The sequence below is a fragment of the Ascaphus truei genome, chromosome 23, assembly GCF_040206685.1.
Source record: "Ascaphus truei isolate aAscTru1 chromosome 23, aAscTru1.hap1, whole genome shotgun sequence".
NCBI lineage: Eukaryota > Metazoa > Chordata > Amphibia > Anura > Ascaphidae > Ascaphus > Ascaphus truei.
In genome coordinates, this window is record NC_134505.1 from 5,349,687 (window position 1) to 5,376,744 (window position 27,058).

Here is a 27,058-nt window from a genome sequence, read left to right on the forward strand (position 1 = left end):
CTTTCCCCTCTCTCTCCTTCCCTCTATCCCTCTCTCTTTTCTCTCTCTCTTTTCTCTCTCTCCCACTCACCTCTTTTCTCTCTCTTTTTTTTTTTTAACATCGTTTTGCAACCAGGAGACTTTTGAGAAGTCCTATAGAGGCCTCATTACGAGCTACTTAATAAAATCTCTCAGCTGCACGTGCACGAGAATGTTCCCATTTTTATACAAAAAAAAACCAAACATTTAAATTGAAACCAAAAAAATATATATCTATTTTATAAATCTGTTGGTTTATTTTATAATTGTTGTTGCAGTTTTGCAGAACAGGTAGAGACGCAGAATGGGATACATCTCATTATAATCTGTGCCCCATGTAACTCCTCCCCAACTCCTCCTACTAAATCTCCCCAAGGTGCAAACTGGGACAGAGACGCAGAATGTGATACATCTCATTATAATCTGTGCACCATGTAACTCCCCCCCAACTCCTCCTACTGACTCTCCCCAAGGTGCAAACTGGGGCAGAGACGCAGAATGTGATACATCTCATTATAATCTGTGCCCCATGTAACTCCCCCCAACTCCTCCTACTGACTCTCCCCAAGGTGCAAGCTGGGGCAGAGACACAGAATGTGATACATCTCATTATAATCTGTGCACCATGTAACACCCCCAACTCCTCCTACTGACTCTCCCCAAGGTGCAAGCTGGGGCAGAGACGCAGAATGTGATACATCTCATTATAATCTGTGCACCATGTAACTCCCCCCAACTCCTCCTACTAAATCTCCCCAAGATGCAAGCTGGGGCAGAGACGCAGACTGTAATACATCTCATTATACTCTGTGCCCCATGTAACTCCCCCCCAACTCCTCCTACTGACTCTCCCCAAGGTGCAAACTGGGGCAGAGACGCAGAAAGTGATACATCTCATTATAATCTGTGCCCCATGTAACTTCCCCCAACTCCTCCTACTGACTCTCCCCAAGGTGCATGCTGGGGCAGAGACGCAGAATGTGATACATCTCATTATAATCTGTGCACCATGTAACTCCTCCCAACTCCTCCTACTGACTCTCCCCAAGGTGCATGCTGGGGCAGAGATGCAGAATGTGATGCATCTCATTATAATCTGTGCACCATGCAACTCCTCCCCAACTCCTCCTACTGACTCTCCCCAAGGTGCATGCTGGGGCAGAGACGCAGAATGTGATATATCTCAATATACTCTGTGCCCTATGTAACTCTTCCCCAACTCCTCCTACTGACTCTCCCCAAGGTGCAAGCTGGGGCAGAGACGCAGAATGTGATACATCTCATTATAATCTGTTCACCATGTAACTCCCCCCCCTCCCCAACTCCTCCTACTGACTCTCCCCAAGGTGCAAGCTGGGGCAGAGACGCAGAATGTGATACATATCATTATAATCTGTTCACCATGTAACTCCCCCGCCCCCCAACTCCTCCTACTGACTCTCCCCAAGGTGCAAGCTGGGGCAGAGACGCAGAATGTGATACATCTCATTATAATCTGTGCACCATGTAACTCCCCCCAACTCCTCCTACTGACTCTCCCCAAGGTGCAAGCTGGGGCAGAGACGCAGAATATGATACATCTCATTATAATCTGTGCACCATGTAACTCCCCCAACTCCTCCTACTGACTCTCCCCAAGGTGCAAGCTGGGACAGAGACGCAGAATGTGATACATCTCATTATAATCTGTGCACCATGTAACTCCCCCCCAACTCCGCCTACTGACTCTCCCCAAGGTGCAAGCTGGGGCAGAGACGCAGAATGTGATACATCTCATTATAATCTGTGCACCATGTAACTCCCCAACTCCTCCTACTGACTCTCCCTAAGGTGCAAGCTGGGGCAGAGACACAGAATGTGATACATCTCATTATTATCTGTGCACCATGTAACTCCCCCCAACTCCTCCTACTGACTCTCCCCAAGGTGCAAGCTGGGGCAGAGACGCAGAATGTGATACATCTCATTATAATCTGTGCCCTATGTAACTCCTCCCAACTCCTCCTACTGACTCTCCCCAAGGTGCATGCTGGGGCAGAGACGCAGAATGTGATGCATCTCATTATAATCTGTGCACCATGCAACTCCTCCCCAACTCCTCCTACTGACTCTCCCCAAGGTGCATGCTGGGGCAGAGACGCAGAATGTGATATATCTCAATATACTCTGTGCCCTATGTAACTCTTCCCCAACGCCTCCTACTGACTCTCCCCAAGGTGCAAGCTGGGACAGAGACACAGAATGTGATACATCTCATTATACTCTGTGCCCTATGTAACTCCTCCCCAACTCCTCCTACTGACTCTCCCCAAGGTGCATGCTGGGGCAGATACACAGAATGTGATACATCTCATTATACTCTGTGCCCTATGTAACTCCTCCCCAACTCCTCCTACTGACTCTCCCCAAGGTGCAAGATGGGATAGAGATGCAGAATGTGATACATCTCATTATAATCTGTGCACCATGTAACTCCCCCCCAACTCCTCCTACTGACTCTCCCCAAGGTGCATGCTGGGGCAGATACGCAGAATGTGATACATCTCATTATAATCTGTGCACCATGTAACTCCCCCCAACTCCTCCTACTGACTCGCCCCAAGGTGCAAGCTGGGGCAGAGACGCAGAATGTGATATATCTCATTATACTCTGTGCCCTATGTAACTCCTCCCCAACTCCTCCTACTGACTCTCCCCAAGGTGCAAGCTGGGGCAGAGACACAGAATGTGATACATCTCATTATAATCTGTGCACCATGTAACTCCTCCTACTGACTCTCCCCAAGGTGCAAGCTGGGGCAGAGACGCAGAATGTGATCATCTCATTATAACCTGTGCCCCATGTAACTCCCCAACTCCTCCTACTGACTCTCCCCAAGGTGCAAGCTGGGGCAGAGACGCAGAATGTGATGCATCTCATTATAATCTGTGCACCATGTAACTCCCCCCCAACTCCTCCTACTGACTCTCCCCAAGGTGCATGCTGGGGCAGATACGCAGAATGTGATACATCTCATTATAATCTGTGCACCATGTAACTCCCCCCAACTCCTCCTACTGACTCTCCCCAAGGTGCAAGCTGGGGCAGAGACGCAGAATGTGATATATCTCATTATACTCTGTGCCCTATGTAACTCCTCCCCAACTCCTCCTACTGACTCTCCCCAAGGTGCAAGCTGGGGCAGAGACACAGAATGTGATACATCTCATTATAATCTGTGCACCATGTAACTCCCCCCAACTCCTCCTACTGACTCTCCCCAAGGTGCAAGCTGGGGCAGAGACGCAGAATGTGATCATCTCATTATAACCTGTGCCCCATGTAACTCCCCAACTCCTCCTACTGACTCTCCCCAAGGTGCAAGCTGGGGCAGAGACGCAGAATGTGATACATCTCATTATACTCTGTGCCCTATGTAACTCCTCCCCAACTCCTCCTACTGACTCTCCCCAAGGTGCATGCTGGGGCAGATACGCAGAATGTGATGCATCTCATTATAATCTGTGCACCATGTAACTCCCCCCAACTCCTCCTACTGACTCTCCCCAAGGTGCAAGCTGGGACAGAGACGCAGAATGTGATACATCTCATTATAATCTGTGCACCATGTAACTCCCCCCAACTCCTCCTACTGACTCTCCCCAAGGTGCAAGCTGGGACAGACACGCAGAATGTGATACATCGCATTATAATCTGTGCACCATGTAACTCCCCCCAACTCCTCCTACTGACTCTCCCCAAGGTGCAAGCTGGGACAGAGATGCAGAATGTGATGCATCTCATTATAATCTGTGCACCATGTAACTCCCCCCAACTCCTCCTACTGACTCTCCCCAAGGTGCCAGCTGGGACAGACACGCAGAATGTGATACATCTCATTATAATCTGTGCACCATGTAACTCCCCCCAACTCCTCCTACTGACTCTCCCCAAGGTGCAAGCTGGGGCAGAGACGCAGAATGTGATACATCTCATTATAATCTGTGCACCATGTAACTCCCCCCAACTCCTCCTACTGACTCTCCCCAAGGTGCAAGCTGGGACAGAGACGCAGAATGTGATACATCTCATTATAATCTGTGCACCATGTAACTCCCCCCAATTCCTCCTACTGACTCTCCCCAATGTGCAAGGTGGGGCAGAGACGCAGAATGTGATACATCTCATTATACTCTGTGCACCATGTAACTCCCCCCAACTCCTCCTACTGACTCTCCCCAAGGTGCAAACTGGGACAGAGATGCAGAATGTGATACATCTCATTATAATCTGTGCACCATGTAACTCCCCCCAACTCCTCCTACTGACTCTCCCCAAGGTGCAAGCTGGGGCAGAGACGCAGAATGTGATACATCTCATTATAATCTGTGCACCATGTAACTCCCCCCAACTCCTCCTACTGACTCTCCCCAAGGTGCATGCTGGGGCAGATACGCAGAATGTGATACATCTCATTATAATCTGTGCACCATGTAACTCCCCCCAACTCCTCCTACTGACTCTCCCCAAGGTGCAAGCTGGGGCAGAGACGCAGAATGTGATATATCTCATTATACTCTGTGCCCTATGTAACTCCTCCCCCCAACTCCTCCTACTGACTCTCCCCAAGGTGCAAGCTGGGGCAGAGACACAGAATGTGATACATCTCATTATAATCTGTGCACCATGTAACTCCACCCAACTCCTCCTACTGACTCTCCCCAAGGTGCAAGCTGGGGCAGAGACGCAGAATGTGATCATCTCATTATAACCTGTGCCCCATGTAACTCCCCAACTCCTCCTACTGACTCTCCCCAAGGTGCAAGCTGGGGCAGAGACGCAGAATGTGATACATCTCATTATACTCTGTGCCCTATGTAACTCCTCCCCAACTCCTCCTACTGACTCTCCCCAAGGTGCATGCTGGGGCAGAGACGCAGAATGTGATACATCTCATTATAATCTGTGCACCATGTAACTCCCCCCAACTCCTCCTACTGACTCTCCCCAAGGTGCAAGCTGGTACAGAGACGCAGAATGTGATACATCTCATTATAATCTGTGCACCATGTAACTCCCCCCAACTCCTCCTACTGACTCTCCCCAAGGTGCAAGCTGGGACAGACACGCAGAATGTGATACATCTCATTATAATCTGTGCACCATGTAACTCCCCCCAACTCCTCCTACTGACTCTCCCCAAGGTGCAAGCTGGGACAGAGACGCAGAATGTGATACATCTCATTATAATCTGTGCACCATGTAACTCCCCCCAACTCCTCCTACTGACTCTCCCCAAGGTGCAAGCTGGGACAGACATGCAGAATGTGATACATCTCATTATAATCTGTGCACCATGTAACTCCCCCCAACTCCTCCTACTGACTCTCCCCAAGGTGCAAGCTGGGACAGACATGCAGAATGTGATACATCTCATTATAATCTGTGCACCATGTAACTCCACCCAACTCCTCCTACTGACTCTCCCCAAGGTGCAAGCTGGGGCAGAGACGCAGAATGTGATCATCTCATTATAACCTGTGCCCCATGTAACTCCCCAACTCCTCCTACTGACTCTCCCCAAGGTGCAAGCTGGGGCAGAGACGCAGAATGTGATACATCTCATTATACTCTGTGCCCTATGTAACTCCTCCCCAACTCCTCCTACTGACTCTCCCCAAGGTGCATGCTGGGGCAGATACGCAGAATGTGATACATCTCATTATAATCTGTGCACCATGTAACTCCCCCCAACTCCTCCTACTGACTCTCCCCAAGGTGCAAGCTGGTACAGAGACGCAGAATGTGATACATCTCATTATAATCTGTGCACCATGTAACTCCCCCCAACTCCTCCTACTGACTCTCCCCAAGGTGCAAGCTGGGACAGACACGCAGAATGTGATACATCTCATTATAATCTGTGCACCATGTAACTCCCCCCAACTCCTCCTACTGACTCTCCCCAAGGTGCAAGCTGGGACAGAGACGCAGAATGTGATACATCTCATTATAATCTGTGCACCATGTAACTCCCCCCAACTCCTCCTACTGACTCTCCCCAATGTGCAAGGTGGGGCAGAGACGCAGAATGTGATACATCTCATTATACTCTGTGCACCATGTAACTCCCCCCAACTCCTCCTACTGACTCTCCCCAAGGTGCAAACTGGGACAGAGACGCAGAATGTGATACATCTCATTATAATCTGTGCACCATGTAACTCCCCCCAACTCCTCCTACTGACTCTCCCCAATGTGCAAGCTGGGGCAGAAACGCAGAATGTGATACATCTCATTATACTCTGTGCACCATGTAACTCCCCCCAACTCCTCCTACTGACTCTCCCCAAGGTGCAAGCTGGGGCAGAGACGCAGAATGTGATACATCTCATTATAATCTGTGCACCATGTAACTCCCCCAACTCCTCCTACTGACTCCCCCCAAGGTGCAAGCTGGGGCAGAGACGCAGAATGTGATACATCTCATAATCTGTGCACCATGTAACTCCCCCCCAACTCCTCCTACTGACTCTCCCCAAGGTGCAAGATGGGGCAGAGACGCAGAATGTGATACCTCTCATTATAATCTGTGCACCATGTAACTCCCCCCCAACTCCTCCTACTGACTCTCCCCAAGGTGCAAGCTGGGGCAGAGACGCAGAATGTGATACATCTCATAATCTGTGCACCATGTAACTCCCCCCCAACTCCTCCTACTGACTCTCCCCAAGGTGCAAGATGGGGCAGAGACGCAGAATGTGATACCTCTCATTATAATCTGTGCACCATGTAACTCCCCCAACTCCTCCTACTGACTCCCCCCAAGGTGCATGCTGGGGCAGAGACGCAGAATGTGATACATCTCATTATAATCTGTGCACCATGTAACTCCCCCCCAACTCCTCCTACTGACTCTCCCCAAGGTGCAAGCTGGGACAGACACGCAGAATGTGATACATCTCATTATAATCTGTGCACCATGTAACTCCCCAAAACTCCTCCTACTGACTCTCCCCAAGGCGCAAGCTGGGGCAGAGACGCAGAATGTGATACATCTCATTATAATCTGTGCACCATGTAACTCCCCCCAACTCCTCCTACTGACTCTCCCCAATGTGCAAGCTGGGACAGACGCAGAATGTGATACATCTCATTATAATGTGTGCACCATGTAACTCCCCCCAACTCCTCCTACTGACTCTCCCCAAGGTGCAAGCTGGGACAGAGACGCAGAATGTGATACATCTCATTATAACCTGTGCACCATGTAACTCCCCCCAACTCCTCCTACTGACTCTCCACAAGGTGCAAGCTGGGACAGAGACGCAGAATGAGATACATCTCATTATAATCTGTGCACCATGTAACTCCTCCCCCAACTCCTCCTACTGACTCTCCCCAAGGTGCAAACTGGGACAGAGACACAGAATGTGATACATCTCATTATAATCTGTGCCCCATGTAACTCCTCCCCAACTCCTCCTACTGACTCTCCCCAAGGTGCAAGCTGGGACAGAGACGCAGAATGTGATACATCTCATTATACTCTGTGCACCATGTAACTCCCCCCAACTCCTCCTACTGACTCTCCCCAAGGTGCAAACTGGGACAGAGACGCAGAATGTGATACATCTCATTATAATCTGTGCACCATGTAACTCCCCCCAACTCCTCCTACTGACTCTCCCCAATGTGCAAGGTGGGGCAGAGACGCAGAATGTGATACATCTCATTATACTCTGTGCACCATGTAACTCCCCCCAACTCCTCCTACTGACTCTCCCCAAGGTGCAAGCTGGGGCAGAGACGCAGAATGTGATACATCTCATTATAATCTGTGCACCATGTAACTCCCCCAACTCCTCCTACTGACTCCCCCCAAGGTGCAAGCTGGGGCAGAGACACAGAATGTGATACATCTCATAATCTGTGCACCATGTAACTCCCCCCCAACTCCTCCTACTGACTCTCCCCAAGGTGAAAGATGGGGCAGAGACGCAGAATGTGATACCTCTCAGTATAATCTGTGCACCATGTAACTCCCCCCCAACTCCTCCTACTGACTCTCCCCAAGGTGCAAGCTGGGGCAGAGACGCAGAATGTGATACATCTCATAATCTGTGCACCATGTAACTCCCCCCCAACTCCTCCTACTGACTCTCCCCAAGGTGCAAGATGGGGCAGAGACGCAGAATGTGATACCTCTCATTATAATCTGTGCACCATGTAACTCCCCCAACTCCTCCTACTGACTCCCCCCAAGGTGCATGCTGGGGCAGAGACGCAGAATGTGATACATCTCATTATAATCTGTGCACCATGTAACTCCCCCCCAACTCCTCCTACTGACTCTCCCCAAGGTGCAAGCTGGGACAGACACGCAGAATGTGATACATCTCATTATAATCTGTGCACCATGTAACTCCCCCCAACTCCTCCTACTGACTCTCCCCAAGGCGCAAGCTGGGGCAGAGACGCAGAATGTGATACATCTCATTATAATCTGTGCACCATGTAACTCCCCCCCAACTCCTCCTACTGACTCTCCCCAATGTGCAAGCTGGGACAGACGCAGAATGTGATACATCTCATTATAATGTGTGCACCATGTAACTCCCCCCAACTCCTCCTACTGACTCTCCCCAAGGTGCAAGCTGGGACAGAGACGCAGAATGAGATACATCTCATTATAATCTGTGCACCATGTAACTCCTCCCCCAACTCCTCCTACTGACTCTCCCCAAGGTGCAAGCTGGGACAGAGACGCAGAATGTGATACCTCTCATTATAATCTGTGCACCATGTAACTCCCCCCAACTCCTCCTACTGACTCTCCCCAAGGCGCAAGCTGGGGCAGAGACGCAGAATGTGATACCTCTCATTATAATCTGTGCACCATGTAACTCCCCCCAACTCCTCCTACTGACTCTCCCCAAGGTGCAAGCTGGGACAGAGACGCAGAATGTGATACATCTCATTATAATCTGTGCACCATGTAACTCCCCCAACTCCTCCTACTGACCCTCCCCAAGGTGCAAGCTGGGGCAGAGACGCAGAATGTGATACATCTCATTATACTCTGTGCCCTATGTAACTCCTCCCCAACTCCTCCTACTGACTCTCCCCAAGGTGCAAGCTGGGGCACGGACGCAGAATGTGATACATCTCATTATAACCTGTGCACCATGTAACTCCCCCCAACTCCTCCTACTGACTCTCCCCAAGGTGCAAGCTGGGACAGAGACGCAGAATGTGATACCTCTCATTATAATCTGTGCGCCATGTAACTCCCCAACTCCTTCTACTGACTCTCCCCAAGGTGCAAGCTGGGACAGAGACACAGAATGTGATACATCTCATTATAATCTGTGCACCATGTAACTCCTCCCAACTCCTCCTACTGACCCTCCCCAAGGTGCAAGCTGGGGCAGAGACGCAGAATGTGATACATCTCATTATACTCTGTGCCCTATGTAACTCCTCCCCAACTCCTCCTACTGACTCTCCCCAAGGTGGAAGCTGGGGCAGGGACGCAGAATGTGATACATCTCATTATAACCTGTGCACCATGTAACTCCCCCCAACTCCTCCTACTGACTCTCCCCAAGGTGCAAGCTGGGACAGAGACGCAGAATGTGATACATCTCATTATAATCTGTGCACCATGTAACTCCCCCCAACTCCTCCTACTGACTCTCCCCAAGGTGCAAGCTGGATCAGAGACGCAGAATGTTATACATCTCATTATAATCTGTGCACCATGTAACTCCCCCAACTCCTCCTACTGACTCTCCCCAAGGTGCAAGCTGGGGCAGAGACGCAGAATGTGATACATCTCATTATAATCTCTGCACCATGTAACTCCCCCCAACTCCTCCTACTGACTCTCCCCAAGGTGCAAGCTGGGGCAGAGACACAGAATGTGATACATCTCATTATAATCTGTGCACCATGTAACTCCCCCCAACTCCTCCTACTGACTCTCCCCAAGGTGCAAGCTGGGGCAGAGACGCAGAATGTGATACATCTCATTATAATCTGTGCACCATGCAACTCCTCCCCAACTCCTCCTACTGACTCTCCCCAAGGTGCATGCTGGGGCAGAGACGCAGAATGTGATACATCTCATTATAATCTGTGCACCGTGTAACTCCCCCCAACGCCTCCTACAGATTATTATTCAGGGACTGACAGTAGGAGCAGTTAGGCAGGAGTTACATGACAATGTATATATATATATATATATATATATATATATATATATATATATATATATATATATATATATATATCTTTATTTATACAGCGCCATTAATGTACATAGCGCGTCACTGCAGTAATACACGTGACAATCGTATAAATAACAAATAACCCATCATGGGAATAAGTGCATCCAACATAAAAGTGACATTAAGGAAAAGGAGTCCCTGCTCCGAAAAGCTTACAATCTAATTGTCCGATTATAATGAGACGTGGCAAACTTTGCGTCTCCGTGCGTCACTTTATAATCTTGTACTCACATCAAATAAATCCACCAGATCTGACGTTTGACGCAAATATAAACCCAGTGCAATACTTTTGATCTGTTGACCCAGAGGGGCGAGGGGGGCTCGAGGGGGGGGGGGCATTTGTACGCAATTGTGTTCACATTTATTCGTAGAATTGTGAAGATAAGTTGGGAGCTTTTCCCTACATGCAATGCTGTAGGTTTAGTAACATACAGATGTAGCTAGACTTACGGTTTTCCGTGCCGCGAAACGCGTCGCTGCAGCGGCCGAGGGTCGGTGTTTCTGAATGGGAACCCTGCAGCGTTACTCCAATTGGGCCGCTAAGGAAACAGACCCCAACCTTTTAGATGAGCTGCACAGCTGTCCCCGTGTGCCGTCCCCCATCAGCTCCGAAGTTAAGAAGCAGTCTCCGATCTGTCCCAACCCAGTGGATGACGTAGATGCCCGAAAATGCCCGATGTCTCTGCATCATGATGGGGAATTTCCATAGGTCCATCTTTGATCATCTACGTCAGTGTTTCCCAACTCCCAGTCCTCGGGGAACCCCACCAGGTCAGGTCTTAAGGATATCCCTGCTCCAGCACAGGTGGGTCAATCAGCGGCTCTGCCATTTTGACTGAGCCACCTGTGCCGGAGCAGGGATATATCCTTAAGACCTGACCTGTTGGGGTTCCCCGAGGACTGGAGTTGGGAAACACTGCTCTACGTCATCAAGGGAGCGGGACAGTTCAATGTCCTCTCCTGCCCTCTTGATAACCAAATATGGTATTATAGTATTCCCCCCTCATGATGTGGAGACCCTTATTCGGGCGTCTATACCATCCAGGGGTAAAGACTGCTTCTTACCTTCATACTGATGGGGATAGTCCATGGAGTTGGGGATTGAGATGGGGACAAACTGAGCAGCTCCTCCACGAAGTTCGTTTTTGGTTTCTTGGTGACCCATTAAGTGAAGAGTTAACGCAGCGGGTCCCTATTCAGAAGCCGAGACCCCCTGCGGCATTAATCCTCATGGGGTTGCAAAACATATTCTTTTCTGGCCGGCGGATTTCAGCGCGCCGGTCTGCGGCTCCAAAAACAGCACATCTGGCTACATTTGGACCCTTTGGAATGGGGGAGTAGAGATGGGTGAAGCGGTCAGAATCCGTCCTGTGGATTTTCTGCACTGGTTTTACCAAACACCAGAATCCAAAGGCGGATTGGGCGATACAAAAAAAAATCAGACTGGATAAGTCTGAACCTGTTCCTGCTGGATTTCATGGAATTTACCCGATTCCGAAACTGCAAAACATGGCTTTTGCTGGAGACAGAGCATGAGAGAGTGAGATCAATGTTACAAGAGTCTAACAAGATACAGATATATCCTCCCTCCAAATAATGTAGGGAGAGATCCCTGTGCTCAAAAAGGAGCACACCTGAGGTGCCTGGGAGATATGAGATATGCAAAGTATATTTAAATGACTCACATCCCGGACTTCCATAAAAATATTGAGTTGATGTCTAAGGCACCTTGTGGGAATAGAACAGGGTTAGAACCCACACAATATTTGCTTTTCTGGGCAACAGCTCCAGCAGTGTGAGCTTTACCAGCTCCTAGGTAGCACTACGTTCACAGCATACTTTTAAGCTTTCCTGCTCACATCGGTGTCTAATCCACCTATTAGCATATCTCCCAGGTGTGCCCTTTTTTTTGTTGCACAAGGAACATTGAACTGGGAATGGCAACCAAGGAAGAGAAAGTGGTCTGCTTTTAAAGGAAGCCAGGAGGAGAAGACTAGAGGTAGTGCCGGGTTGATGGTGATGCCATTGGTGCCACTGCACCGAGCCCCATGTTTGCAGAGGCCCTCTGTAAGAGTCTCTTACCTTATCCGAGGCCTGAATCTCCTTCTTCTGGCTTTTTCAGCCTGAGACAGTGACTCGTGCTACATCTGTATGAAAAGATAGTGGAAGACACAGCTCCTCTCCCAGGGCCGCTTAACATGTTCTCCAAAAAAAATAATAACCTTGTTTTAACTATTAAAGGTTCCCTGAACGTCAGAAGGGCAAGCACTCCTCAGGACATTATGGTGTTCACACGAGCGTCACTAGGACCAAGCATCTTCTGGCATTGACAGGGCGAAACCTGTTATAACCATTGGTTGAGTTTGATGAGCAGCACCTTGGGAAGCAGAGGGTTCCAATTTCACAGCGGATTTAAGATCCATGAACGTTACATGAAATAATAATCATCTCAAAGCCCAATTACCCACACAAACATACTGTATCTTCAGCACCGCATTATGCCTCTCACTCTTGTGTTGTTTCTCAGTCCAGGCAGACACCGGAAGGAGAATTCTTACCGTTGGATCAACGTGAATTGGATGTTGGCTTCGGCACTGGAGCTGACCAGCTGTTCTTAGTCTCACCGCTAACTATCTGTCACGAAATCGACCCCAGGAGCCCCTTCTTTGAGCTGTCGCAAAAGTCATTACGGAGCGAACAGTTTGAGATAGTCGTCATACTGGAAGGAATTGTTGAAACTACAGGTAAGAGTCAGTAAGACGTTGAGCGCTATACTTACAATGGTCTAGATTACAACAATTTAAGAGAAAAGAAAGATACACACAATTACATTACATATGAAGATGTAGGTAGACTTACGGTTCTCAGCGCCTGTTATGTGATCAAGAACCCGATTGTTGGGTGATCTGCGAAGTTGTCTCCATCCCCGTCTGTGTGGTGTCCCTAGCAGCTCCGAAGGTAAGAAGCTGTCTCTGGTCTGTCCCAACCCCATGGACGATGTAGATTCCCAAATATGGGTCTCTACATCATCAGGGGAGATGCTATACAACCATAGTTGGTCATCTACATCATCGAGGGAGCTGTACAGAACATTTAATGCTGCCCAGCCCCCTTGATGGTGAAGATGACCAAATATGGTCCTATAGCACTCCACTCATGACCTTGAGACCCATATTCAGGCATCTAAGTCATCCAGGGGGCTGGATCGGACCGAAGGCAGCTTCTTACCTTCACAGCTGCTCGGGACGGCACACGGAGACGGGGACGGAGATGGAGACAGCTGCCCAGCCCATCCCCAAGGTTAGTATCGGTTTCTTGATGGAAGAATTCATGTTACGGGGTCCCATTCAGAAGCATGAACCCCCCGCAGCGTTAATCTCCCCAGTCTTCAAAACGTCCTATTTTTTGGTGCCGCGTTCCGGTCACCGGAGTTCCGCATTTTCGGTCCCCGGCGCCGAAAACAGCAAGTCTTACCACGACTGAGCTGCGGCTTTTTGAATTTCCAGCCTCGTCTCCAGAGACGTTAAGTCTCGCCACACCTATACTCTTTAATATGCTATGTTTTACCTTATCTTCTGCATAGACAATAAAATAGTAGGTTAGTTTTAAAAAACAAACACCATACTGTGTGTCCACTAAATTTAACTTTTGTAAGATTATAATTAGACTAGATACTCATCCAACCGACGTAGCAGATATTATAATAATGCCTGTTAATGCAAAATAACACCAAATAAGGCATTCAATAATTAGGGTTTCCAGGTGTCCAGTATTGAACCGGACTGTCCTGTATCTGGACACTGTCCAGTAAAATATTCAGGTAGTACTGGACATGTATGGGTCCAGTATCACCTCTCTGTACATAGTGACCTGACTGGCTTGGGGGGGGGGGGGTGGCGCAGGATTTCCCAGAGCAGGAAGAGAGCAGGGCTGTTGCTTCCTCCATCTTGATTGTCTGCTGCTAGTTAATGCAGCCAATCAGGAGGAGGTGTCAGGAGCCTGGGGGTGGGGCCTAGGAGATGAGGAAACAGCATGGAGCGGAGTGAGATGAGAGGGGTGTGTGTGTGTTCCTTGAGCGTGTTGCACCTTTCACCATTGTGCCTAGTTTTTTTTGGAGAAGCCACCTGTCAACCCTATAAATAATGCATGTGTTATCTCCTTAACCATTGTTTTCTTTAGCACTACTGTTAAATAATGCGCCACATCACCTTAACGAGAGCACTAACGTTTGCTACATCTGTTTATTTATAGTTCTACACCCTTCCTTATTCAGCATATCCTTGTATACCTTTCCTTTCTAAAAAGACATACAGCTCAACCCCGTTATAGCGCGATCCGTTACAACGCGAATCCGCTTATAGCGCGATGCACACGTGGCTCCCAATTTTTTTATTTATGAATACTTTACAACGCGGTTATTGGTATCTTAAATACTTTATTGTACGATGCATACAACGGTACATTATTTCTAACGCGATCCGCTTATAACGCGATGTAATTCTTTGGATCCCAAGCACAGCGTTATAAGGGGGCTGATCTGTACAACCTTTTCTTAAAGATATCTACCATCACACTCTCCATGGATAATAATTCCCGCATTGTCACCGTCCTTTCTGTAAAGAACCCTTTAGAAGTAGTCGTTTGGAAGTCCTCCCTTCTTGGACGTCATTAAGACATTGAATAAGCGAATAAGGTTGTTCTTTTATGATTATTGGATGCACCAATGTATCAGTTCGCGTGTCAGCGGCATAAAGATGGAATGTATATCCTCTTGTTGTAATGAGGTCTGCCAAAGGTTTAATGCAGATGTTGATGTTGACGTTGAAAAGGAGGGGAGAAAGTGGTGAGCCTTGTAGTGCTCCAAATGTAACCATGGTATATGGTGCCATATGTTGTCCCACATGAGTGGATTGCGTGCAGTCTTTCTAGAAGGAGATGATCCAATCAAGCCAAGGCCAACCACTTCCTTCATTCTAGTGGCGATCATCTTATGATTCAGCCATCCTTTGAAAGCTCCTTGTGTTGATTTCGGATACATTTCTAAATAGCAATCAGATTCCCTCTTGGTCGCCTCTTTTCTTTTCACACAGAGTACAACACATTAAAGAAACGATTTCTCAGGACGTAATCAACAGAAATGATACAGTATTTTTTAAGTAGCACCTCACTTGTTTCCTTGTCTTGTGAATCAGACTCTTGGATAACTGTTATTAACACCAACAAACCTTTGTGCCCAGATAAATGGAGTACTTTTTTAAATGGAGTACTTTTTTAAATGGAGTACTTTTTTAAATGGAGTACTTTTTTAAATGGAGTACTTTTTTAAATGGAGTACTTTTTTAAATGGAGTACTTTTTTAAATGGAGTACTTTTTAAAGCTGCCGTTCAAGCTGCCGTTTTTTCAAAAATATATATTTTTCCCATTCAATATTTGCATCAATACAATCTGCAGACTGACAAGTGATTTGCTCAGTTGCCGATCGATCCATTCTCCTGTAATCGATCGCTGAAGATTCGGCTCGGGGGGGGGGGGGGGGTTCTTTACATCACTGTTAGGGCTGCAGAAGATTACCCAAGATGCAAAGTTCTGTGGGGACGATCATGTGACCAGGCAGGCACTAGATACAATTGGTGCACTGCTGGAGAGAGGGCAAAAAGGGGTGTGCCAGAGCCTGTCTCAGAAGAGGAAGGGGGTGTGACGTTGTAAATGGTTGCTATAGAAACCAAAATGCTTGTGACATTAGAATACATTAAAAATGTCTTTAATTTTTATTTGTTTTAATAAATGCTACAAATAGCAAGGTAGAAATGGGGAGATTGCTGCTTTAAAGTTATCTAAGGTTTACCACCTTTTCGTAAATCTGACTAGTAGAATAAAACGTAGATTTTTTTTTTATGACGTAACAAGTAATTTTGTTCACCTACGGGTGGTAAAAGAAAGCATTCTGTTGTCAAATAAAATGATATTAAATTGATGCCAATATTCTGGGATGGGATGTTCAGGGGAGGCAAAATCAGAGGACCCTACAAACTCTACAGATCCGAGTTCAACCCAAAAGCGGCTCGGATCTAGGGCACCAAGTGCAGGACAAAATCCAATAAAAGTTCGTTTCTGGCTCCCCCTTCCCACCCCTTCAAAATTACCCCCACACACTTCCCCCTGCAGGTCCCTATCTCCACTGCAGCTGAAGGGTTCTCATGTCTCACATACGGTGCTCACCATATCATCCTCCCCCTCCCAACCTTGTTCCAACTTTTTCACCGTTGTATAATTAGCCCTTTTTCCATTTCTCCCTTCTGCGGGGGGGGGGGATGGGGGGGGTTCTCGAGTCCTTTCTTCTTTGAAGCCTATTTCCCAGAACTAACTCAATGTTATTTGTGTCGCAGGAATGACATGTCAGGCAAGGACGTCTTACACGGAAGATGAGGTCCTCTGGGGACACCGATTTCTTCCCGTCATGTCTTTGGAGGAAGGCTTTTTCCGGGTGGACTACTCTCAGTTTCATGCCACATTTGAAGTCCCGACGCCTCATTATAGCGTCAAAGAACACGAGGAGAAATTGCCCCTTGGTTCTCCTCTAAATTCTCTTTGTAGTGAAAAATACACAAGAGAGAAGCCCTGCTCCTTGGACTACCTCAACGTGTTTGAAGAGGGAACCAGCCTACTTCCTACTAAACTTCAAAAACTGAGCCGGGGAAATGAGAACGCCCAGAGACATCTTTTAAGAATGTGTGCCAGCAATGTCGAACGGGCTTGCAGCACAGGAGACCTCCCCTTAAAAATCCAAAGGATTACAGTGTCCACCTGCAATGAAGAAAGCCTGCCCTTAAAATACTTCAGAGTCAAACCCGAATGCATGACGCAGTCCACGGGTGATCTCCAACTGCAGAAGAAAGCACAGACGATGTTAACCTTGGGGATGATGCTTGAAAATAATCAGCCGCCTAAATTTCGGAAAATGAATTCCGGTTACCTATCCTGAGAACGTTGGAGAAGACTATATATCTCAAGGACATTTGGGACATAAATGGCCTTAAACTTTGTGATGATAATTGATACGCGACTTTCACTGTTCTACCACGGCATTTTTATGTCGTGATATATTGTTTTCGAGCATTAAAACGTGCATTTAAAAAACAACTGTCTTTTTCGTAGTTCTGTATAAAATGTAATTTTAATGTGAATAAGAATGCGTTGTTGGGGGAAATGTGGCTAGCATGTAGCAGGGTGCCTCAGAACCAGAGGTCCTGGATCAATGCCCAGAAATGTGGCTAGCACGTAGCAGGGTGCCTCAGAACAAGAGGTCCTCGATCAATGCCCAGAAATGTGGCTAGCACGTAGCAGGGTGCCTCAGAACCAGAGGTCCTCGATCAATGCCCAGAAATGTGGCTAGCACGTAGCAGGGTGCCTCAGAACCGGAGGTCCTGGATCAATGCCCAGAAATGTGGCTAGCACGTAGCAGGGTGCCTCAGAACCAGAGGTCCTCGATCAATGCCCAGAAATGTGGCTAGCACGTAGCAGGGTGCTTCAGAACCAGAGGTCCTCGATCAATGCCCAGAAATGTGGCTAGAACGTAGCAGGGTGCCTCAGAACCAGAGGTCCTCGATCAATGCCCAGAAATGTGGCTAGCACGTAGCAGGGTGCCTCAGAACCGGAGGTCCTCGATCAATGCCCAGAAATGTGGCTAGACGTAGCAGGGTGCCTCAGAACCAGAGGTCCTCGATCAATGCCCAGAAATGTGGCTAGCACGTAGCAGGGTGCCTCAGAACCGGAGGTCCTGGATCAATGCCCAGAAATGTGGCTAGCACGTAGCAGGGTGCCTCAGAACCAGAGGTCCTCGATCAATGCCCAGAAATGTGGCTAGCACGTAGCAGGGTGCCTCAGAACCAGAGGTCCTCGATCAATGCCCAGAAATGTGGCTAGCACGTAGCAGGGTGCCTCAGAACCAGAGGTCCTGGATCAATGCCCAGAAATGTGGCTAGCACGTAGCAGGGTGCCTCAGAACCGGAGGTCCTGGATCAATGCCCAGAAATGTGGCTAGCACGTAGCAGGGTGCCTCAGAACCAGAGGTCCTCGATCAATGCCCAGAAATGTGGCTAGCACGTAGCAGGGTGCCTCAGAACCAGAGGTCCTGGATCAATGCCCAGAAATGTGGCTAGCACGTAGCAGGGTGCCTCAGAACCAGAGGTCCTCGATCAATGCCCAGAAATGTGGCTAGCACGTAGCAGGGTGCCTCAGAACAAGAGGTCCTCGATCAATGCCCAGAAATGTGGCTAGCACGTAGCAGGGTGCCTCAGAACCAGAGGTCCTCGATCAATGCCCAGAAATGTGGCTAGCACGTAGCAGGGTGCCTCAGAACAAGAGGTCCTCGATCAATGCCCAGAAATGTGGCTAGCACGTAGCAGGGTGCCTCAGAACCAGAGGTCCTGGATCAATGCTCAGAAATGTGGCTAGCACGTAGCAGGGTGCCTCAGAACCGGAGGTCCTGGATCAATGCCCAGAAATGTGGCTAGCACGTAGCAGTGTGCCTCAGAACCAGAGGTCCTGGATCAATGCCCAGAAATGTGGCTAGCACGTAGCAGTGTGCCTCAGAACCGGAGGTCCTCGATCAATGCCCAGAAATGTGGCTAGCACGTAGCAGTGTGCCTCAGAACCAGAGGTCCTGGATCAATGCTCAAAAATGTGGCTAGCATGTAGCAGGGTGCCTCAGAACCAGAGGTCCTGGATCAATGCTCAGAAATGTGGCTAGCACGTAGCAGGGTGCCTCAGAACCGGAGGTCCTGGATCAATGCCCAGAAATGTGGCTAGCACGTAGCAGTGTGCCTCAGAACCAGAGGTCCTGGATCAATGCCCAGAAATGTGGCTAGCATGTAGCAGGGTGCCTCAGAACCAGAGGTCCTCGATCAATGCCCAGAAATGTGGCTAGCATGTAGCAGGGTGCCTCAGAACCAGAGGTCCTCGATCAATGCCCAGAAATGTGGCTAGCACGTAGCAGTGTGCCTCAGAACCAGAGGTCCTCGATCAATGCCCAGAAATGTGGCTAGCATGTAGCAGGGTGCCTCAGAACCAGAGGTCCTGGATCAATGCTCAGAAATGTGGCTAGCACGTAGCAGGGTGCCTCAGAACCGGAGGTCCTCAATCAATGCCCAGAAATGTGGCTAGCACGTAGCAGGGTGCCTCAGAACCAGAGGTCCTCGATCAATGCCCAGAAATGTGGCTAGCACGTGGCAGGGTGCCTCAGAACCGGAGGTCCTCGATCAATGCCCAGAAATGTGGCTAGCACGTAGCAGGGTGCCTCAGAACCGGAGGTCCTCGATCAATGCCCAGATGTGTGGCTAGCACGTAGCAGGGTGCCTCAGAGCCAGAGGTCCTCGATCAATGCCCAGAAATGTGGGTTTCCACTGTCACCAGAGTCATCGAGGGTAGGCTCTTCCCCATACCTCGGACAACCCGAGGCACAGGTTACACTAGCCAGACACCAGTTTATTATATGGGGCACAACAACTGGAATTCCAACACCCAGGACATATAGAAAATATAAGGGAATGTCATGGGGGAAAATACTCAGAGAAAAGAGCGTTCTCACAGTCCTTGTGAGGGCTCCAGTCGAGCCTGACTAGTCCACAGAACCCACCCCCAGTCCTTGGGTAACTTCCCAGCTGTTCCATGGAACAAAGTACTGGGAACTGGTTAATAGCCTTCTGCTACTTACCCCATGACAGATAGTAGCCTTATGGCTACTGGGTTGGTGAAGGGGCCTCTACCTACTATCCGTGGGTTCTCCAGCACAAATACAGTCCTTGACCAGAAAACGTGGCCTGGTAGCCTCCAGGTAATTGGTAGCCACTTGACTTCTTGCTGGTGTAATCGGGATTGCCACCCGCCCAAGCTAAATGCCCCAAACGTACCTCTGCCAGCCACTTCAGCTTATCTCTCCAGGAAGCGTTCTTCCAAGTGATGAAGGGTTGCTGATCTCCTCTTCACCGGTGCTAGGATAGTACCCTGGGGGTCTCCCACTGACGCGGCTCACCCCTACGACCCAGCGTTCCAAACAGCTCTGGCCAACGCTGCTGACACAGGTCGCAGATCCACCAGCTGGGGAGGAGGTAGTAGTCATACCCTTGTCTCAATCAGGGCATCGCCGACCAGTCAGGGGGAAACAACACTGTAGTCCTGGTCTCTGCACGCGGCCTAGGTCCAGTTGATGAGATTACTGGGGTTGAAGGTGGACCACGCATGGACATTCCCCTCCCCAGGCACACAATACCTGATACAGCCCCAGGGCTTACAGCTGTCACGCAGAGCGAGTCCCCTCAGCAGTTGGTCAACCTCTCCCTGGTTCCCCAACAATGGGCATAATCCAATCACAGTGCCCAGGTTTATAATGCATGGTTACATAGTTACATGGTTACATGGTTACATGGTTACATAGTAGGAGGATATAGTTACATGGTTACATAGTTACATGGTTACATGGTTACATGGTTACATGGTTACATAGTAGGAGGATATAGTTACATGGTTACATAGTTACATGGTTACATGGTTACATGGTTACATGGTTACATAGTAGGAGGATATAGTTACATAGTTACATAGTAGATGAGGTTGAAAAAAGACGTACGTCCATCAAGTTTAACCTATGCTAAATTTAGACGGCAGATACTTTATCCTATATCTATACTTACTTATTGATCCAGAGGAAGGCAAACAAAAAACCCCAGAGTCATATCATCCAATGACAAACCCTGATGTAATTAACTCTGGTGTGATTAACTTCATTTGCAAGAGGAAGTTAACCCCTGCAGATCCATATTGAACAGAGTTGTAAATCACTATTTGACATAGTTTAAGCATAAAATTGTACATAGCCATGTACACAGAATTATATTAGGAATTAGCAGTATTACTGCTTTCACGGACTGTAAAGACACCCTATACATTGCAGTACATGCAATATACAGTGCATTGGTATCCCGCAGTACCGCTGCTTTCATATATTGCATGACACAAGGTACATTGAAATACAGGGACAAACCCTGATGCACACCCCATGGTTACCCGGACGAGAATAGGTGGAGATTCCCAGGATTTTGAAGAAGGCTGGTCGTTCATTTCGTCACAGCGGCTATGTACTTTTAACGTAATTTACGCTCACAAAGGCAACAAGGCGTACTTCAACCTTACTTGGGGGGAGAGGGGGAGAGAGAGGGAGAGAGAGGGGAGAGTGAGACAGACAGAGAGGGGAAAGGGAGAGACAGAGAGTGGGGAAGAGAGAGAGAGAGAGAGAGAGAGAGAGAGAGAGAGAGAGAGAGAGAGAGAGAGAGAGAGAGAGAGAGAGAGAGAGAGAGAGAAAGGGAGAGGGAGAGGGAGAGTGAAAGAGAGAGAGGGCGAGAGAGGGAGAGAGAGAGGGAGAGAGAGGGGGAGAGAGAGAGGGGGAGAGAGAGGGGGAAAGGAAGAGACAGAGAGGGGGGAAAAGAGAGACAGAGAGGGGGGGAGGGAGAGACAGGCAGAGAGAAAGGGAGAGGGAGGCAGAGGGAAGGGGAGGGAGAGGGAGGGAGAGAGAGGGCGAGAGAGGGAGAGAAGGAGGGAGAGAGAGGGAGAGAAGGAGGGAGAGGGAGGGAGAGAGAGAGGGGAGAGAGAGAGAGAGGAGACACACACACACAGAGAGATAGAGAGAGAGAGAGAGAGAGAGAGAGAGAGAGAGAGAGAGAGAGAGAACAACAAAACGTATTTATATAAGCCCCTTATTGCCACAGATATACAGACATAACCGTGATCCTTAATCGGAGGATGACGTACATATTATTACTGAATATATGGAACACTGCGCAGTCATGTAGCAATGTCACCCCCAAATCCCCCCCGACCCCTTATTATGAAGGGGGCCTGTGTGTTGGTGCCGAAACAATGTTGGAGCTCTTAGTAACTGTGGCCTGTTCTTCTCAAAGCCTTCAGTGCCCTTGTCTGTAACTGAGGACCCCCTCGTTCTTTACTCACGACACCGGTAAACCGATTGGTCGCTGATCATCCCAACCTCCAACAGACCGTCTCAGCTCTCTCTCTCTCTCTCTGTGACTGCTACCACTTGCATCTGCAGACATCGCTCTGCTTCTGCCCATTCCGTTGGGCCTCTTGGCATGGATGGACTGACCCTGAGCCTCAGCCGGTCCATCCTAAGATCACTTAGGCTCCCCCCAGGACTAACTCCACGTTCTCTCCCAGGACCCTTTTTACAGCCTCCTCTCTCCTTAGTCCCGCCTCTTTCACAGCCTTTACAAGCGGCCGTTTCTCTGTCCATCAAGAGTCACGTCCTCGTATCCCGGACGTGACTCCCCTGCTGTGAGTTGTAGCTTCCTATTGCAGCCAGGGAGCAGTGTATGTGTGAAAGCTGCCCGAACTTTCAGGCGGGGTTACATCCACCCCCTATTAAAAAAAGTTGATGTCCCCATCAGTCTTGTCAGGAACATCTTCATCAGAACTTTATTATCTAACAAATGCCTCCTCTCTTAAGTACAGAGTACCACAGGCACTGTGGATCTCCACAGCACTAGTGGTTTCACACCTCCCAGGAATACCTAGGTCTAGTGTCATGAGGACCACCCATTTAGCTGCACTAACCATGGGGATTTCTGCAAACACTCCAAGAGAATCATAGGCCAGTCTCATGGGTGGCCTGACCTCCCTTCTAGGGGGTGGGGAATACACCAGTGGTGCCACTGTTACTTCCCCCTGCCTTACAGTAGACCCACAGGTCTACTCTAGACCCACAGGTCTACTCTAGACCCACAGGTGAATCATGTTCTGCCGGGCCTACACTAGGGGGGGGCGCTCACGACGGTGTACACCTAGCCCACCTTCAGCTTCATTACTCTGCTCTATGGGGATTCAACGGGGAGAATTCCTCAGCTTCGGGATCCAACTCAACATCAAATCTGTTAATCAAAAGCACAAATAAAGCAAAATTCAACGTACAAATCCCAAAGCGAAGGTAACAGTAAGGAAGGGGGGGGGGGAACACGTGAGACCCCCAGTTATTCTTTTTTTTAAATTTTATTTACATCTGTGATTTACTGTTACAGGGACAGTGCGGTAGCACCACCTAGTGGTGACGACGCAGGAGTTCGATTCGATGTGTCATGCAAGTTTATTAGTACAGCTCGACCCCGTTATAGCGCAATCCGTTACAACGCGGATCCGCATATATATCGCGGTGCACGCGTGGCTCCCAATTTTCGTAGTTATGAATACTTTACAACACGGTTATTGGCGTCTTAAATACTTTATTGTACAATGCATACAATGGTACATTATTTCTAACGCGATCCGCTTATAGCGCGATGTGATTCTTTGGACCCCAAGCGCAGCGTTATAAGGGGGGTTGAGCTGTATTAAGTTGACTTTTTGACTGTGTATAAAATGTTTTTGTTTTTTTCCTTTCAAATTTGAAGCACTTTAGTGGCATTAACCTGTGGGTAATAATAGAGTTTACCCTTAGAAGTGGTGTTCTAGATTTTATCACTTCGGAGTGGATCTGTGAGGGGGGAGGGAGGAAGGAGGGAGGGAGGAAGGGGGGGATGGGGGAAGTGGGGCAGCATCACACTCTCCCCCTGGCACAGCAGCATCACACTCTCCCCCTGGCACAGCAGCATCACACTCTCCCCCTGGCACAGCATCACACTCTCCCCCTGGCACAGCATCACACTCTCCCCCTGGCACAGCAGCATCACACTCTCCCCCTGGCACAGCAGCATCACACTCTCCCCCTGGCACAGCAGCATCACACTCTCCCCCTGGCACAGCAGCATCACACTCTCCCCCTGGCACAGCAGCATCACACTCCCCCCCTGGCACAGCAGCATCACACTCTCCCCCTGGCACAGCAGCATCACACTCTCCCCCTGGCACAGCAGCATCACACTCTCCCCCTGGCACAGCAGCATCACACTCTCCCCCTGGCACAGCAGCATCACACTCTCCCCCTGGCACAGCAGCATCACACTCTCCCCCTGGCACAGCATCACACTCTCCCCCTGGCACAGCAGCATCACACTCTCCCCCTGGGACAGCATCACACTCTCCCCCTGGCACAGCAGCATCACACTCTCCCCCTGGCACAGCAGCATCACACTCTCCCCCTGGCACAGCAGCATCACACTCTCCCCCTGGCACAGCAGCATCACACTCTCCCCCTGGCACAGCATCACACTCTCCCCCTGGCGCAGCATCACACTCTCCCCCTGGCACAGCATCACACTCTCCCCCTGGCACAGCAGCATCACACTCTCCCCCTGGCACAGCATCACACTCTCCCCCTGGCACAGCAGCATCACACTCTCCCCCTGGCACAGCAGCATCACACTCTCCCCCTGGCACAGCAGCATCACACTCTCCCCCTGGGACAGCATCACACTCTCCCCCTGGCACAGCAGCATCACACTCCCCCTGGCACAGCAGCATCACACTCTCCCCCTGGCGCAGCAGCATCACACTCTCCCCCTGGCACAGCATCACACTCTCCCCCTGGCACAGCAGCATCACACTCTCCCCCTGGCACAGCATCACACTCTCCCCCTGGCGCAGCAGCATCACACTCTCCCCCTGGCACAGCATCACACTCTCCCCCTGGCGCAGCAGCATCACACTCCCCCCCCTGGCACAGAGCATCACACTCTCCCCCTGGCACAGCAGCATCACACTCTCCCCCTGGCACAGCAGCATCACACTCTCCCCCTGGCACAGCAGCATCACACTCTCCCCTGGCACAGCAGCATCACACTCCCCCTGGCACAGCAGCATCACACTCTCCCCCTGGCACAGCATCACACTCTCCCCCTGGCACAGCATCACACTCTCCCCCTGGCACAGCAGCATCACACTCTCCCCCTGGCACAGCATCACACTCTCCCCCTGGCACAGCAGCATCACACTCTCCCCCTGGCACAGCAGCATCACACTCTCCCCCTGGCACAGCAGCATCACACTCTCCCCCTGGCACAGCAGCATCACACTCTCCCCCTGGCACAGCATCACACTCTCCCCCTGGCACAGCAGCATCACACTCTCCCCCTGGCACAGCAGCATCACACTCTCCCCCTGGCACAGCAGCATCACACTCTCCCCCTGGCACAGCAGCATCACACTCTCCCCCTGGCGCAGCAGCATCACACTCTCCCCCTGGCACAGCATCACACTCTCCCCCTGGCACAGCAGCATCACACTCTCCCCCTGGCACAGCAGCATCACACTCTCCCCCTGGCACAGCAGCATCACACTCTCCCCCTGGCACAGCAGCATCACACTCTCCCCCTGGCACAGCATCACACTCTCCCCCTGGCACAGCAGCATCACACTCTCCCCCTGGCACAGCAGCATCACACTCTCCCCCTGGCACAGCAGCATCACACTCTCCCCCTGGCACAGCAGCATCACACTCTCCCCCTGGCACAGCAGCATCACACTCCCCCCCTGGCACAGCAGCATCACACTCTCCCCCTGGCGCAGCAGCATCACACTCTCCCCCTGGCACAGCAGCATCACACTCTCCCCCTGGCACAGCATCACACTCTCCCCCTGGCACAGCAGTATCACACTCTCCCCCTGGCACAGCAGCATCACACTCTCCCCCTGGCACAGCAGCATCACACTCTCCCCCTGGCACAGCAGCATCACACTCTCCCCCTGGCACAGCAGCATCACACTCTCCCCCTGGCACAGCAGCATCACACTCTCCCCCTGGCACAGCAGCATCACACTCTCCCCCTGGCACAGCATCACACTCTCCCCCTGGCACAGCATCACACTCTCCCCCTGGCACAGCAGCATCACACTCTCCCCCTGGGACAGCATCACACTCTCCCCCTGGCACAGCAGCATCACACTCTCCCCCTGGCACAGCAGCATCACACTCTCCCCCTGGCACAGCAGCATCACACTCTCCCCCTGGCACAGCAGCATCACACTCTCCCCCTGGCACAGCATCACACTCTCCCCCTGGCGCAGCATCACACTCTCCCCCTGGCACAGCATCACACTCTCCCCCTGGCACAGCAGCATCACACTCTCCCCCTGGCACAGCATCACACTCTCCCCCTGGCACAGCAGCATCACACTCTCCCCCTGGCACAGCAGCATCACACTCTCCCCTGGCACAGCAGCATCACACTCTCCCCCTGGGACAGCATCACACTCTCCCCCTGGCACAGCAGCATCACACTCCCCCTGGCACAGCAGCATCACACTCTCCCCCTGGCGCAGCAGCATCACACTCTCCCCCTGGCACAGCATCACACTCTCCCCCTGGCGCAGCAGCATCACACTCTCCCCCTGGCACAGCATCACACTCTCCCCCTGGCGCAGCAGCATCACACTCCCCCCCCTGGCACAGAGCATCACACTCTCCCCCTGGCACAGCAGCATCACACTCTCCCCCTGGCACAGCAGCATCACACTCTCCCCCTGGCACAGCAGCATCACACTCTCCCCCTGGCACAGCAGCATCACACTCTCCCCCTGGCACAGCATCACACTCTCCCCCTGGCACAGCAGCATCACACTCTCCCCCTGGCACAGCAGCATCACACTCTCCCCCTGGCACAGCAGCATCACACTCTCCCCCTGGCACAGCAGCATCACACTCTCCCCCTGGCACAGCATCACACTCTCCCCCTGGCACAGCAGCATCACACTCTCCCCCTGGCACAGCAGCATCACACTCTCCCCCTGGCACAGCAGCATCACACTCTCCCCCTGGCACAGCAGCATCAC

General features: G+C 50.4%; 1 protein-coding gene across 1 annotated transcript in view; it reads left to right on the plus strand.

Annotated features, from left to right (window-relative positions):
- Nucleotides 1-17,412, plus strand: part of LOC142473151 (G protein-activated inward rectifier potassium channel 1-like) — a 20,835-nt gene extending 3,423 nt beyond the window's left edge. The window contains exons 2-3 of the mRNA XM_075580325.1: nt 12,818-13,034; nt 16,678-17,412. Coding sequence (XP_075436440.1) covers nt 12,818-13,034; nt 16,678-17,273 — 813 coding nt within the window. The 3' untranslated portion in view covers nt 17,274-17,412. The remainder of the gene's footprint in view (nt 1-12,817; nt 13,035-16,677) is intronic.
- Nucleotides 17,413-27,058: the final 9,646 nt, after the last annotated feature.